Genomic DNA, 15,761 nt, shown 5'->3' with positions numbered 1-15,761 from the left:
CTCAGTCCTATTGGACTCTTTGCAACCCTAAGGACTGTAGCCCACCAGGCTCCTCTGTCCATGGGATTCTCCAGGCAAGAATACTGGAATGGGTAGACATTTCCTTACCCAGGGGTTGAACCCGTGTTTCCTGCATTGCAGGCAGATTCTCAACCCTTTAAGCCACCAGGAGAGCCTGAACGAATGGAAAGGCTGGGCCAAAGTAGAAACAAGGCTCAGCTGTGGATGTGTCTGGTGGTGAAAGTAAAGCCCCAAGAGACCCTGCTGCTGCTGCTGCTGCTAAGTCGCTTCAGTCGTGTCCGACTCTGTGCGACCCCATCGATGGCAGCCCACCAGGCTCCCCTGTCCCTGGGATTCTCAAGGGAAGAACACTGGAGCGGGCTGCCATTTCCTTCTCCAATGCATGAAAGTGAAAAGTCAAAGTGAAGTCGCTCAGTCGTGTCCGACTCCCAGCGACCCCATGGACTGCAGCCTACCAGGCTCCTCCGTCCATGGATTTTTCAGGCAAGAGTACTGGAGTGGGATGCCATTGCCTTCTCCGCGAAGAGACCCTAGACGATCCAATTTCCCTCCCATTCTGATGACTTGATATTTTCCTGTCCAAATACTGTAGATCCAACTCCAAAGTTACTGACATATGGTGTCCTGAAGTTAGAACGAAGTACTTCTAGCCCTAGCCTCTGTCCTTCCCAGGATGCCTCTGTACCCCGTTATCAGGGTAACCGCCTGGGCCTTCCCCTGGTGGAAACCTGGGCTGAGGACAGCAACTACGCCACTTCACGCGCCCTTTTTGCCAGGTTAAAATATGGCCACCACTGCAACACCCTACCCAAGTTTCTCTCTAAATACCCAGGCCGACCAGCCCCGGGACCTACTCTAGAGCAAGAAAGGGAGGAAGAGCTGCGCCAGCACAGCAATTAAGTTTTCCGGAATCGGTCTCCTGACCCTTAGCTCCTTTGGCCTCTCTCTAGGAGGCACCAAACCTCCGCCCTAGAGCGTCAGTTCCGTCGACCCATGCGTCCAGGATGGACAGTCTCATACATCCAATCAGAATAGTGCCCGCCCCCAAGCCCAAGAGAAGGCAGGGTTGACTCCTGGAAGCTCCGCCCCTCGCGGACGTGTGACGTCAGAGTCGCCATGGCCAGCTATCCTTACGGGCAGGTGAGTGTGAGGGGCGGGTGAATTCAAGTAGGGCCCTCGCTAAGTCCTGCCCGAAACCCCCTGCTTCGCTTTCTCCCCGCCTCCTCCGCGCCTTTCCCAAGCTGAGGTTGTCTTCCGCGAGGTTGCTCAGGAGCGAAGGGAAAAGGGATGGTCGGTCGCGCCTGGCTCACGTCACGTAGGCATGCACGTCTGGGAGGTCGTGTCGCGCCCCCTTTGACGTGGGAAGATTTGGGGCTCTTGAACCCCAGAATCAGACTGCGCTTGGCCTGGGCCCCACAACTCTCCCAGGACTCCACTGGGGCCCGCAAACGGGGTCGTCAACGCCAGCAGAACGTTTAGAGCACTGGTTCTGTCGGTATCTTTTGGGGAGTCGATAAAAATACACCTCTGACGTACTGCATCTGAACAATCAGGAGAATCTGTGGTTTTAGCAGACTGCCCAAGTGAGCTTTGTCTGGCCACTGATTTAGTCCAGTACCTTCGTTTCACACATAGAAAAAGTAAAACCCAAGAAGACATGGAATTTATTTGAAGTCGTTAGGCAGCAGAACCCGGAGCTGTCAGCAAATGCCTCTTCCCCAGCGCACCTTGATCCAGCCAAGAACGCCACAGCAAAGTGATTCTGTGGCCAGAATACGTTGTTGAATGACAGAATGGTTGAGTGATCAAGTGCAGTTTGGTGTGGAGGAAGGTTCACATCTTGGCTCCATCACTTAGTTTAGAGCCCTTAAACAAGGTACTTTTGCCTTTCTGAGTTGAAGTTTCCTCCTCGGTAAAATAGGGCCACATAATAGAGTCTATTTCATAGAGCTGTTATGAAGAATAATGAAGTGATGCTCGTAAAACCTTTGGTACAACTAAGAGTGTAACGGGTGTTACCTTTTAGTATTTTGATTTTTCCTAGATTCCTAGGTCAGTGCTGGAAGAGCCCTCAAAAGAGTTCCTTCGTTTTATTAATTTACTTTTAAATGTCATTTATTTGGCTGCCTCAGGTCTTAGTTCCCGCATGTGGGATCAAGTTCCCCGACCAAGGATGGAACCTGGACCCCCTGCGTTGGGAGTGCAGAGTCCTAACTGGTGGGCCACCTGAGAAGTACCAAGTTCCTTCATTTTAAAAGGAGGAAACTGAAGCTCAGAGAGGGTTCCTGAGTTGCCCAAGATCACACTAATTTAGGAGATAAAACCCATGCAGGAAAAATTGGCAAACGGTCACATGGGCTATTACTAAGCGCTGTGTGTAACCACATACCGACAGATGTGGCAAGAGCCCTCTTAGGCAGTGCAGCCATGTACACAGTATTTGGACATCCATATTCTCAATCGTGAAGGCACTGTAAGCAGGCTTGCAGGAATAATTGATTCAACTTATAACTCTGGAAAGAGCCCAAAGAGGTTAAGTGGCTTGCCCATGGTTGCACATAGCAAGTGAGGGAGCATCTGTGCTAGAACTTAGAACTTTTGTTGCATACTTAGCAGAGGTAGGAAAGAGAGGCCTGCTGGGGCTTAGGTTAGGAGGAAGTATAACCAAGCTCGGTTCCATTTGGTGAGGCTTGTGAGATGTTAATATGTATTGCTAATAAGGGGGTATGGATAAATAAGTTTGGGAAATACTCTGTTAAATATAGTACGTGTTTCATCACAAAGCGTCTCAGAATTCTTAATTTGTTAATAAACATTGTATATTTGCCAGAGAGGGACAGAGTATGCAGTGTTTCTTTTTTTTTTTAATTTTAATTAGAGGCTAATTTGGAGAAGGCAATGGCACCCCACTCCAGTACTCTTGCCTGGAAAATCCCATGGATGGAGGAGCCTGGTAGGCTGCAGTCCATGGAGTCGTGAAGAGTCGGACACAACTAAGTGACTTCACTTTCACTTTTCACTGTCATGTATAGGAGAAGGAAATGGCAACCCACTCCAGTGTTCTTGCCTGGAGAATCCCAGGGACGGGGGAGCCTGGTGGGCTTCCGTCTATGGGGTCGCACAGGGTCGGACATGACTGAAGCGACTTAGCAGCAGCAGCAGAGGCTAATTACAATATTGTATTGGTTTTGCCATACATCAACATGTTTCTTAAACTTACTTAAGCATGGGAAACTCCCCCTCCCCTGTTTTGAGTCTGGTCATTTTTTGGTGACACTAGTATTATTCCTGAGGAATATAGTTTGGGAAAACATGGCCGTGGTGCATTGTTTCTCGGTGGGTGGCCTGCATCAGAATCCCCTAGGAGCTTGTTAAAAAAGCACGGTTTAGATTTCCACCTCAGACCTGTTCTGTACCCAGAAAAGGCCCAAGCGTCTGCATTTTAATAAGCTTTTGGAGATCACTGGTATGCATCCTAGAAGCAGTGACATAGAAATTAGGGGCCTGAAGTTCCAGGTTAGACCGAATTGGGCTAGAATCCTAATTCTGCTATTTAATATTTATACCCCTTTGGACAAATCATCTAAGGACTCTGGGTCTCAGTTTCCTTACTTGTAAAGAGGGAGGAATAACATTTCATAGGCCTGAAAAGAGGATGAAATATGGTGAAGCCTGTGGGCACTTGGTGCATTGCTAACATGCAGTGTGTGCTAGCGTGTGGCGGGAGCCCCCTTGCTGCTGTGATCGCGGTTACATGCCGTGCTGCCTGGCCTTATGCTCAGTGAGACAGTGAGGAGGAGCACAGAGAGAAGTGTGCCTCAAGTAGAAGAAGAAATGCTTTTCCCTCACCATACCTTTGTTCCTCCTATCCAACTCCTGGTCCACAGTGTTGCAAGAAAGGAAGTGAGTTGTTTGAAAGCATCCAAAAAATTAGTACTGCCTGTCCTCCACCCAGTATGTAGCCCTGGAGGATTCCAGCCTCCTGTTAGGAATCAGAATTCCTGTAACTTTCCACTGCCTCCTGCCTGGGGGGTCCTCAAGCATGGACTGCGTGTTGGAGAAGTAAAACTCAAGTACCCTTTGGTCGTGTCAGGGAGCCAGCCTAATGGATTTCAGCGCATAAGAGCTTGGTCTCTGAGACCAGAGAGATTTGGCTTGAAACCCCTCCACTGCCATTTCCTTGCAGAAATTTCCCACCAAAGTCTGAGGCTTGATATTCCCCTTTTTATAAATGGGATCATAGGCATACCTACCTCAAGAGTTACTGTAAAAATTAAACGAGATAATCCACGTTAAGTGCGTGATGCAGTGTTTTGGCATGTAGTAAATACTCAGGTGGAAGAGTGATTCAGACACGTAGATTGTAGAATCAGCGTGACGAGTATTAAAGGGGAGTAAGAATCAGGCCTGCACAGGAGAGGTCCCTAACTCAGTCTTGAGGGAAGGAAGGCTTCTTAAAGGAGATGACGTTTAAGCCAAAAACCGAATATCCGGTAGGAGTTGGCTGCATGAAGAAAGTATTCCTGTGGAGAGAATAGTGTTCACAAAGACCAGGAAGCAAGAGCCCAGTATTGTGGAAGAATGTAAGGAGATCAGTCTAGTTGTAGTGAAGAAGAGGGGGAAATGAAGAAGAGGGGGAAATGGTAAGAAATGAGACCAGAAAGCTAAGCAAGGACTAGATCTTAAAGGGCCTTATGTTCCTTTTTGAGGAGGGTGGACTTGTGAGGGATCTCCTAAAGAGTTTTATCCCATTTGTGTTTTGAAGCTGTTCCCGGAGGGCACTGTCAGGATGGGTTGAAGCAGGGAGACCAGTTTCAAAGCTATTGAAGTAATCTAGATGATTTGCAGCAGATTAAGCCAACTGTGCTCTTTCCACTGTGGGGGCCCAGTGTGCCGTGGCTGCAAACAGCAGCCTCCTCTGAGGTATATACAGCCTGTTGCCGTAAGGGACCTTGGAGACAGCCTTTTCCAGTGGACATTCTTGACTGGCATGCTGTCCCTAATCTAGACTCCAAGCAGGTTATGTGCAGTGCCTTTAGAAAGCGCCAGGGGAGAGTGGCCAGGTACACTGGCCAAGTCATACTGTCCATCCGCACCAAGCCGTAGAACAAGGAGCATGTGACTGAAGCCCTCTGCAGGGCCAAGTTCAAGTTCTCTGGCCACCAGAAGGTCCCCATCCCCAAGAAGTGGGCATTTACTTAAGTTTAATGAGGACAAATTTGAAAACATAGTGGCAGAAAAGTGGCTCACCCAGATGGCTGTGGGGTCAGATACATCCCTAATCGTGGTCCTCTGGACAGGTGATGTGCCCTGCATTCATGAGAGCCTTGGCGCTGACCCCTCCTTATTCACGCCCACCAATAAATCCTACTTTCCTGTCCAGAAAAAAAGTTATCTAGGTGAGAGAACAGTGGCCTGGTGAACATGGAGCTGGGAGGCAGAAGTGAGGAAACTTGGCACCTAATTGAGGGACAGAGAAGAAAGAGGAGGCCTCAGGGGGTGCACCAGCATGTCCCTTCACTGCCATGGGCACACAGGGAGGAGCAGATTTGGATGGAACGTCAGGAGGCTGTTGGATAGGAAGGTCTGCAGCTCACAAGAGATGAAGCTGGAGAGAAAGATTTTAGAGTGTCAGCACAGAGGTGGTAATTGAAGTCTTGGGACAATTCTTGGCTCGCTGTTTATTGGCTGCAGGCTTCTAGCCTTTAAATATTTTAGGACGTTCTGCTGGTGAATGCCCAAACCACTCCTTCTGTAATCTTGTGACTGTTTAACCCCTTAGAATGGGCTCTAGCCTCCTGCAGCAGGCTGGGGGTAGCTCCAGAGCACAGGCTTGTCTTTGCAACACAGCTGACTCTTCCTCGTCAGCTTCAGCATGGACAACCTTTGACACCTCTGAGCTTTACTAGCATCTTCAGGGTAGAAGAATGAGCTCTCAAAGCCAAAGCAAAGTGTAGGACTTTCTGAGTGGGTTATTTAAGAGGGGGTGAGCTCCCCATTGGGGCTTCTTTGATGACTCAATGGTAAAGAATCTGCCTGTGATGCAGGAGACGTGGGTTTGATCCCTGGATTGAGAAGATCCCCTGGAGGAGGGCATGGCAACCCACTCCAGTATCCTTGCCTGGAGAATCGCATGGACAGAGGAGCCTGGCATGTTACAGTCCATAGGGTCATGAAGAGTCGAACACAACTGAAGTGACTTTGCATGTACGAGCTCCCCACCACTTGCAGGAATGTAAGCAGAGATTCCAGATGGTGCTACAGAGATTCCATCATTGATTGAAAGGTTGGACCAGAAGGTCTCTGAGGTCTCTTAGAATACTGTGGCTCTTGAATTGGGTCTAAGTGCTGGAGTGAAAACAGGATAAAATTCTTCTGAGTCTCCCTGATTTCTGGGCTTGAAGCCTCTGAAAGATCACCTAATCCAACCTTTCCCCCTTCAACCCTGCCCACTGTAGAGACCTGTTATATTTGACACATATATTTTGGACAGTCCCTGCCACTGGCGTGTGGTAGACTCTCACCCATTTATCGTGAACACTTACTTAGAAGAGGGTCTAATTAGTTTGGCAAAACTAATACAATTATGTAAAGTTTAAAAATAAAATAAAATTAATTTAAAAAAATTAAAAAAAAAAAAAAAAAAAGAAGAGGGTCGAGTGGGTGGAGTCATGCAGATCCTGTTTTAAATTTCACTATTTCTAGCTGTGCCCTCCCAGGCACGTGATTAAACTTTCTGGTCCTTAATTTTCTCATCTGTGAAATAGGGATCATAGCCCTTACCTCATAGGACAGAGGATCAGTGAGAGCCTTAATAAAATGTTAATTGCTCCCTGCCCCCATACAAACTTATCAAATGTATTTTACTTACAGTCAGTAAAGAGATAGGATTAGTTTGGAAAAGACCTTGATGCTGGGAAAGATTGAGGGCAGGAGGAAAAGGGGGCAACAGAGGACTCAATGGACATGAGTTTGAGCAAGCTCCAGGGGACAGTGAAGGACAGGGAGGCCTGGTGCACTGCAGTCCGTGGGGTCACAAAGAGTTGGACATGACTTAGCAACTGAAAAATAATAATAACAACAAAGGGTTAGTTTTCTGTAATGTTTTGGAAGCCGTGGTTACTGAACTTTTCCTGTCTTTTTTTTCTTTTTTTTTTTAATCTCATGTTTATTATCAGCATGAAATGCTCTTGGAAAAACCTCTTAAAGGGGCTGGCAAGTAGCATGGAGTAGTATAAAAGAACGTGGAGTCAAGGACTCTCACTCCTGTTTCATTTCTGGTTCTGACCTTTACTAATAACTCAGTGACCCTGGGAACCGTCTTCGCCAGCCTGGATTCTGGTGGTTTTACTTTCTTCATCTTATGGTGCAGACCAGAAACCTGAGTCATCCTAAACACTTCCCCTTCTTCACTCCTCCTTCCATTGCTTCCCTAATCTAATTAGTTGCCAAGTCATGTCTAGTCTATCTCTGAAATAGCTGCAGAATCCATCCTGTTCTGAGCCTGCTGTCTGGTTCAGGTTCTGCTTGTCCGGCACCTTGGCTGCTTCCTCCCCCGCAAGCTCATCCTCCACACCCTCTGCTGCTTAGTTCTCTAAACAAGGCTCTGATCACGTTTCTTCCCTGTTGGAAACCCTCCTATGGCACTCCGTTTCCCCTGGCATAAAGCTCCACATCTTCTGAGTGATATTCTTTTGTTCACGTTTTTACGGAGGCTTGCCGGTGGGTGCCAGGCACTGTGCTGGACACTGGGGTGCTGTGATGAATGAGGCCCAGCGTGTGCCCCCAGGGAGCTCACTGTTGTGTGACAGAGAGAAATTCTTCTAAGATGCGGCCCCGCACCAGCTACCGAAATGCAGCAGGACAGGTGCTGGGACGAGGAGCACGGAAAGAGCCTGCCTTTCTGAGTTCACGCTGCCTTCTTGGCCCTGCCTCTGGCTGTTAGCCCGCTCCCTGGCCACTCCACGCTCGCCCTCAGGCCTGTGCCTTTGTCTTTCTTCTCGCTTCTGTCTGGGATGTCCAGTTTCCTTTTGGAGAGTTCCTGTGCGCCAGACTGCCTCCTCCAGGAAGCCTTCCTTGAGCCCCTGCCTGCATGTGTTCCTTTGATTGCTTATTTATCGTTTGACAAATGGAACCAATTCCTCTACTCATGCCTCTGAATAGCATTTAAGTCGATTTTTCTGATGTCATTGATTGGATTGTATCACAGTTACCCCGTGCTCCGCAAGGCCAGGCCCTGTTTTGTCTAGCACAAGCTAACACAACATTACTGCTCTGAGTGAATGAAGTCTTTTAACAGTTGTCCCCCTCAGTTTCTGAAAATAGGCCTTCTAACACCGTCCTTTTTTTCTGTTAAAGGATTGTTGGTGGGATTTTGCCAGTAGTGTTTATGTGTGTATGTGAAAGTGCTTTGTAAACTGTACACCTGAGGGCTTTAATGCAGGGCAGAAAGGAAAGAGTTTAGTTGCCATCAGCCCCCTGGATTGTGATAGCACCAGGTCAGAAGCCCTGCTGGGACAGCCCTCGCTTGATTGTAAGGACTATGCCTCAGGTGTCCTCAGCCAGGAACAGTTTACGGCTTTGCTCACAGGAGTTCTTGGGAGCAGCGACACCCTGGCTTCTTGTCCAGCCTGTTCTTTGGTTTGCACAGCCTCTGTAGAGTCCTTTCCCCTCTTCTAGCCTACCCTGGAATCCTGTGCCCTATTGCTTAAGGAAAGAGCACTGTCGCAGGAGGTAGTGGGAGTCATTGGGCTAGGGTGTCAACAAGGAGTGGTCTTGTCTTTCTTGGAGGAGGTTCGTGCTCCTCCACATCAGTGTTTCTTGAACCAGTCCCTTCCCCTCACCTGGCCTTAGTTTCTTGTCTGTGAACTGGAGGGAATGGATTGAAGAGGTTCCCTGCGCATCTCTCCAACTCCATTGGAAATCTTTTAAAAATTTATCTGTTTATTTTTGGTTGTGCTAGGTGTTTGTAGCTGCACGTGGGCTTTCTCTAGTTGTGGATAATGGGAGCTACTCTTCCTCGAGGTGCGCAGGTTCCCCACTGAGGCGGCTTCTTTTGCAGAACACAAGCTCAAGGACGCACGGGCTTCAGTAGTTGTGCTGCACAGGCTTAGTTGCCCTGAGGCACGTGGAATCTTCCAGGACCAGGGATCGAAGCTGGGTCCCTTGTATTGGCAGGCAGATTCTAAAGCTCTGGACCACTGGGAAATCCCCCTTCTTTTATTCTTTGTTGGTCCCATGGCACCTGGCTCATGTGTCCGTTTTAAACAGCTCTTTCCTTATGCTGCTTTGTTAAATGTTACAGAGAGTGTTTCCGTGCTCCTTCGAACATTTCCCTCTCCTTTATATACTGCACTGCGCCCCCTGCACCCCCTCGCCCCCCCCCCCCCGCCTCCCACGCCAGAGTTTACCTGGTTCAGGGCTTTGCTGATAGTAATAATAATAATTAATATAACAATAGCAACTATGATTTATGCCAGACACTGTTGTAAGAACTGTTTGTCTTGTATTAGTGCTTTTCAAACTGCCTTTTGAATCACTGGGAGGGTTCTGCAGGGGCTCACTCACAAGCTTGCGAGGGAGGGCTTGCGAGCCTGCCTCATTGAGGCTCCAGAATCGCCACCTCCAACCACAGCAGCTTTCTCTTGTGAGTTTTTGGATTTGTATTTATCCAAAGGTTCTTTAGCTAAAATTTAACAAAAGCTGTATACATTTCTTGTAATCTGCGGAACAATTCAGTGAGGAAGGGATTATTATGTATTTTGCTTGTGAGAGAACAGGCTTAGAGAGATTAAGCCACTGGCACATGGTCATGGAGTCAGCTGATGGGAGCAGAGTATGGAACTGAGATTGGCCTGTGGCTTCATTATCTGTGAAGGAGGCTTGCCATGAGCTCTGGGCAGCTTCCAGGGCAGAAGAGCGTCCACGATGCTGAGTGGGGAAGGACCTGCCACCCACCCTTCCTCAAGAAGCTTCTCTTCCTTGAGCAGGCAGTCCCTCTTTAGATCAAGTGTGAATTTGGCCTTGGCCTTGAAGGTAAGTGTCCAGGAAGCCATCAAACACAATTAAAAGAGAAAGTCCAAGTTCACACTGGCGGTTGGTCTAGGACTTGTCTGGATGGCAGCATCCTCAATTTTTGGAGCTAGGCCCAGTTGCCCTCTGTGCCCTTGACCTCAGCCCACCTGCCGAGGCCTTGGCTGTCCTCCACTCAGCCTTTGGCTGTCCTCCACTCGGCCTTTGGCCGGCCTGTTAGGGAGATGGAGCCTAACGCTCTGAGTCTCAGGGATCCCTGGCTAGTGGCGTAGGGACACGAACAAGAGCGGGAGTGCTCCCATGCAGGCTCTACTGTGCCCATGGCCCGGGCTTAGCAGCCAGGAAACCTGCATTCTGGCCCCAGCCCTTCCAAGCGGTTTTGTGTGATTTTTCTGGACTTGAGTTTCCTTCTCCATAGGGGAGCGCTAATACTAATAGTTAATGTGTATTGAGTGCTTTGTACTAGGGTCTCTGTCAGAACTCTTCACGTGATAGGCCTCATTTCATTCTCATACTAATTGGTAGGCCGGCACTTTAAAAGCAAAGAATATTGAGGTTTAGAGAGGCTAAGTCATTGGACCAGTTAGGAAATGGCAGAACCCCAACTTGAACTGGTCTTTTTCACTCCTAGCCGTTGTCCTGTATTGCTTTAGGAATAGGGTCTTGCCTGCCTGTCTCACAGAGCCGTGGGTGAGTCCGGGGAAATGTTTTTGCATCATGAGCTAGAGTCCAGTAAGGAAGACGTGCTCTGGGTGAATCCATGCACCGTGCACCATTGGTGACTGGGAGGGTCAGGGGCATTACTGGAGATCGCGTTTGGCTGGGAATTCTGCAAGTAGAGGTGGGGGTACCATGGAGTGTGGATTTTGAATTCAGTTTGATTCATTTGCCTGCTCACTGATACAGTCAATACTCACGGAGCATCCATTCTGCCCTGGGGGTGGGGATAAAGTGGCAAACCAGTCAGGATACCAGCCCTTGTGGAGCCCCTTAGTGGGCAGGGAAGGGCAGGTTTCCAGGGCAGCCAGGAGAGCAGGTTTCCAGCCCTGCCTCTGCAGGTCATGGGCAGTGTGACTGGGTAAGCTGAATGTCTTCTGGACGCCGCAGGTTCCCCATCTGAACCATGGGATCATGAGTCCAGCCCAGCCTGTAGGATCAGTTAAAAGAAAGGCCATGGCAGGGCTTTGTAACTGTAGCCTGCCGTGCCGTGGCTAGTTTCTGGCCCTGTCCTTCTGACCGATGTCTTCTCTTCTTGCAGGGCTGCCCAGGAGCTGGGGGACAAGCACCCGGAGCCCCTCCGGGTAGCTACTACCCCGGACCCCCCCACGGTGGAGGGCAGTATGGGAGCGGGGTACCCCCTGGTGGCGGATATGGAGGAGGTCCTGCCCCTGGAGGGCCTTACGGACCACCAGCTGGTGGAGGACCCTATGGACACCCCCACCCTGGGGGGCTCCCTTCTGGAACTCCAGGAGGACCCTATGGTGGCGCAGCCCCAGGGGGCCCCTATGGTACACCACCTCCAAATTCCTTCGGTGCCGGACCTTATGGACAGGGGCCACCTCCTCCAGGTAAGTAGGGGTCTTGGACTCCAGCTGCCTTGAGCCTTGTTCCGAGTTATCCAGGGCCCTGTATGCCCTTCTTGTGAATGCACAGGCAGCCTGCTCTCTGGCTTCTAAGCATCTTGTCTCTAGCTTTGCTTGCATTAGCAGAATGAGAAGTCTGTTAATTAGCTTTGCTGTGGTGACAACAATTCTGAAATCTCTGGCTTACAGCAACAAACGTTTATTTCTGTTCCTCGCTCACACTTATTTACTCTTGCTTACACGTCGACAGCTGCAGGCTTGGCTGCTGAGGTTCTGCTCCACGTGTCTTTTCTTTCCAGGATCTCGGCTGGAGGCGCAGCCCCCATTTGGGGTATGCTGTTTCTGTGACAGGCGAAAAGAGCAGGAGAGCTAGGAGGAATGCACAGTGCCTCCTAAAGCTTCTGCTCTGAAGGACGTTATATCTCTTCCACTCAGGTTTATCACATCCCCTGGTTCAAGCCTGACATCAGTAGGATGGGAGTGGATCTTTCTCTCATTAGAGGGGGCTCTGCAGCCCCTGGGCAGTGGAGAGGATGTACCATGCTCTTGCCAGAAGTGGGGGAAGGAGTAGATTAGCCAGTCATTGGAGACAGCAGTACCATCTGCTGTGGGAAGGAACCCCTTTTCTGTGTAAGGGAGGCTGACTGCTTATACGCAGAAAGGCACGGTAGCCTAATTGCTGAAAGCTTGGGCTTTTGAGATAAGATCACTTACTGATCTGACCACATTACTTCATCTCTTTAAGCCTCAGTAGCCACATCTGTAAAATGGGTAAGTATCACTGCTTCACAGGATCGTTAATAAGGATTAAGTGAGAAGTTGCAGGTAAACACTGGGCACAGTGTCTGGCACATGGAGGGGCTTACTAAACAGTGTTCTGTTAGAGGGCTTGTTCTGGAACATTCTCAGCAAAGAGGTATTGAGCATTTACTGTGACAGCAGACGTGACAAGGGCTGTCCCACTGCAGGATGCCAAGACAGGCGGGGGGTGATGAGATGAGATGGGGAAGGATAAAGAGCAGAGGCAGTAAAGGTGAGCTGCTGGACAAATGGGGCCTGGGGAGGGGGCTTGGCAACTCAGTGGATGTGGAGAAGCTTAGGTGGGGGCTTCAGGCTCAGTGAAGACTCCTGAGTGGTCTCAGACCGGCTGTCAGGAAAGGTGAGTGCCCAGACCCCTGCGCCCTCCCAAACTCATCCAGTGAGCCTGTTCACAGCATCCTTGTTCCGAGGAGCCCGCTCTGGCAGTGAGGCAGCCTGGAGCCACTCTGCTGCACCTGAAGGGCCTCCGGGGAGCGGTGCTGCAGGGAAACTGCAGCGTCTTAGTATACAGAGCGGCAGGTGGCCGAGGGAGAGGCTCGGACCTTGGGGGCTCTAAACACTGGGAGCCAGTGGCATTTATCTTGTCAGAGCTGGAGCTGCTGGCTATTTGCTTTCAGCTCAGCAGCTTCCTGGTGGATTTCCTCCTGCTAAAATTTTGTTTCTGAGCCTGCATGAGGTCTCAGCAGGGGAATGGAACCCCTGGCTGTGAAGCTCACTCCTCCAGGGCCTGAGGCCAGAGATACTTTCTGGGGCTGCAGAGGAGAGGAGAAATGTGCTTCAGACTATTAACTGCTCACCCTCTGCAGCTGCCTGTCTCCCAACCACCATCCTGTCCCCCGCAGTGCCGCCTGTGAACCCCTGGAGCAGTGCTTCTTGAAGCATGATCCTTATATCACATGCACTGGAGGGCCTGCCTTAGCCCTGCTGAATCCAGAGTCTAAAAGTTGAGCACCGTGCTCTGCCAGAGAGGTTTGGCCCTTAACGTTGCCCGCACTGCCCACAGGGGAGATCCTAGGGGCACTCGACTCCCAAAGGGCCTCTCCAGCTCCTCACCTGCCATTACCCCTCCCTCCCACCAACCCAAGACCCCGTGGAGTGCTCTGAACACACTCTGTGCCTTTGCCACATGGCTTTTCTTTTCCCCATTGCAACTCTTTGGTCACCCTTTCAGACCCAATTTTAAAAGCCCTTCCTCTGTGAAAATTTGACTGCACACATTCCAGGCCCATTGCAAAAATTTTCTTTTGCCATTATGTCACTTAGTCATCAGAGAAACCCTGGGAAGTAGGTCCAATTTAGAAATGGAGGAATTAGTACTGAGAGAATGGAATGGTTTCTCTAAAGTCACACAAGCTAGTAAGGATCAGAGCTCTTTGCTTCCAGAGGCTGAGCTCTTCTCTGCTGATTGCAGAGACCGTGTGTTCCAGAGACTCTTCGCCCCTGCCTATGGCCTCCTCCGCGTCTGGCACAGCAGCTGTTTTTTTAGGAAAGAGGGTGGGGCCTGTCGGGATTTCCCACCCGAGGAGGGCAGCCTAGTCCCTCAGTCAGGCCAATCTTTCCTTCCAGCCTCGCCTTGGGGCCTGGGCGGGGGTTTCTGCGCAGTCTCTGATACCGCCTTGTGCCAACGAGCCCTTTTTGGGGCCAGTCAACTCAGCAGGGTTACCAGTACTCTGGCTTTTTCCCAAGACAGTCTTCTGTGCTTCTCCGCTTTCATCTGCCACCCTCTCCCCTCACCCCTAGCCCACCCTGCAGTCTCCTTTCCAAATGAATGATCCTTTCTTGCATCTTCTGACATACGCACAAAGCTCGCAGACACCCAAAGCCGTTTGAACGCCGACAGCAACACTAATAATCAGCAGTTACACAGGACTTAGACGGTGCCAGGTGCTGATCCAAGGGCTTTCGTGGATTCATTATATCGTCACAGTAACCTTATGAAGTAGATGCTGTTGTGTCCTCATTTCACAGATAAGAAACCGAAACACAGAGAACGTTAAGAGCTTAGCCGAGGCCGCACCCGGGAGAGCTGAGGCTTGACCAGGAGCCGCCTCTGGCAGGGGCTGAGCACCTCCCTCTTCTGTGTCCTACCGAGCCCCTGGGGATTCAGAGATGAGTTAGGCTTGGATCCTGCCCACAAGCTGCTCCAAGTATAACCTGGAAGAAGTTGGGAAAAACATGTACACAGAAGAGTGATCAGGGCTATAGGGTGAAGGGGTACAAAGGAGAGAGGAAGAAGGTTCGTCCAGGAATGGAAGAAGAAGAAAGGCTTTATGGAAGGAGCAGCATCTTCTTTTGAGTTTTGAAGTGTGGATGGGAAACGGATGCAAAGAGATGAGGGAGAAGGGGACGCGAAGCAGAGAGAACCCAGCGTGTCAGGGCTCCGCGGAGGGGCTGGGCAGCTCTGGGGAGGAGCAAGGGCCTTACTGCAGCTAGGCTGGCACAACAGGGTGGGGAGACAGACTGACAGGTAGACGGGGTGGACCACGTGGTGGGGAGACTGGAATGCTGTTTTAGGGGCGCTGGGCTTCATTGTAGGCAGTGAGGCGCCTCGGAGGAGTTTTGAGTTGAGGAGGGGGAAACTGGTGAGAACAGAGTGGGATTTTACAAAGGTTGCTCAGCTACAAGTGCTGGGTGGTGGAGAGTTGCCATATGGGGGATTCGGTTTCACAGTCAGGTGAGAGGGGTCTGAATCAGGGCAGGTGCAGTAGGAACAGGGAAGAGTTGATAGCTGTGTGTGGAACTGCCAGCTTTGGGCTGCTCTTCGGATGTGTGGGATGAGGTGTCGGAGATGTCCGCGGGGAGGTTCACAGATGAGGACCTCTGGAGGCCATGGGGAGGGAGGAACAGCGGCCACCCACACTCTGGTAGGTCCGGATAGGATACACCTGCCCTCATGGTGCCAGGGCAGTCAGAGATGGGCCAGACCTGGTTCCCACCACAGAGAACTCCCTGCTGCCTGATGCTCAAGATGCTTGTCTCTGGGCCATGCATGTTAGGTGCTCAGCAAACAGTTTTGGGTCCACCTTCTCAGAAGATTCTTAATCTGACAGATGAGTCCCTGTTTCTTAGAAACTTAGAATCAAATAGAAGAGTGGCTGGAGCACTATAGGAAAAGCCTGAAGGATTTGTGGAGTAGAATTCAGTGCATTTACACAGAAGGTCCTCTTCGGTTAGAGGAAGGATGTTGTCTTGATGGAAGGCAGGGAGGGGGCAGACAGACCTGTAAGGCTTTCAGAGAAGGGAAAACCTGTAGCCAGGGAGGTGCCGAGGCTGGCCCTTCCCAGCATTTCTGCGGATTGGTCTTGA

General features: G+C 50.3%; 2 protein-coding genes and 1 pseudogene across 2 annotated transcripts in view; 2 read left to right on the top strand and 1 right to left on the bottom strand.

The window, feature by feature from the left end:
- The first annotated feature begins 1,128 nt into the window (after positions 1–1,128).
- PEF1 (penta-EF-hand domain containing 1) overlaps positions 1,129–15,761 on the top strand; it is an 18,166-nt gene continuing 3,533 nt past the window's right edge. Inside the window, exons 1-2 of the mRNA XM_086333649.1 lie at positions 1,129–1,161; positions 11,312–11,621. Of these exons, the coding sequence (XP_086189775.1) occupies positions 1,138–1,161; positions 11,312–11,621 (334 nt within the window). The 5' untranslated portion in view covers positions 1,129–1,137. The remainder of the gene's footprint in view (positions 1,162–11,311; positions 11,622–15,761) is intronic.
- LOC147377580 (small nucleolar RNA SNORA70) lies at positions 4,864–4,985 on the top strand (annotated as a pseudogene).
- The window catches only part of HCRTR1 (hypocretin receptor 1), a 20,488-nt gene continuing 16,546 nt past the window's right edge, over positions 11,820–15,761 (bottom strand). The window contains exon 8 of the mRNA XM_086333636.1: positions 11,820–11,978. Within this exon, the coding sequence (XP_086189762.1) occupies positions 11,863–11,978 (116 nt within the window). The 3' untranslated portion in view covers positions 11,820–11,862. The remainder of the gene's footprint in view (positions 11,979–15,761) is intronic.

The sequence above is a fragment of the Bos grunniens genome, chromosome 2 (genome assembly GCF_055505025.1).
Source record: "Bos grunniens cultivar Pamir isolate PY7600 chromosome 2, Bosgru_T2T1.0, whole genome shotgun sequence".
Taxonomy (NCBI): Eukaryota; Metazoa; Chordata; class Mammalia; order Artiodactyla; family Bovidae; genus Bos; species Bos grunniens.
This window is presented reverse-complemented; position numbering and strand designations above follow the sequence as displayed.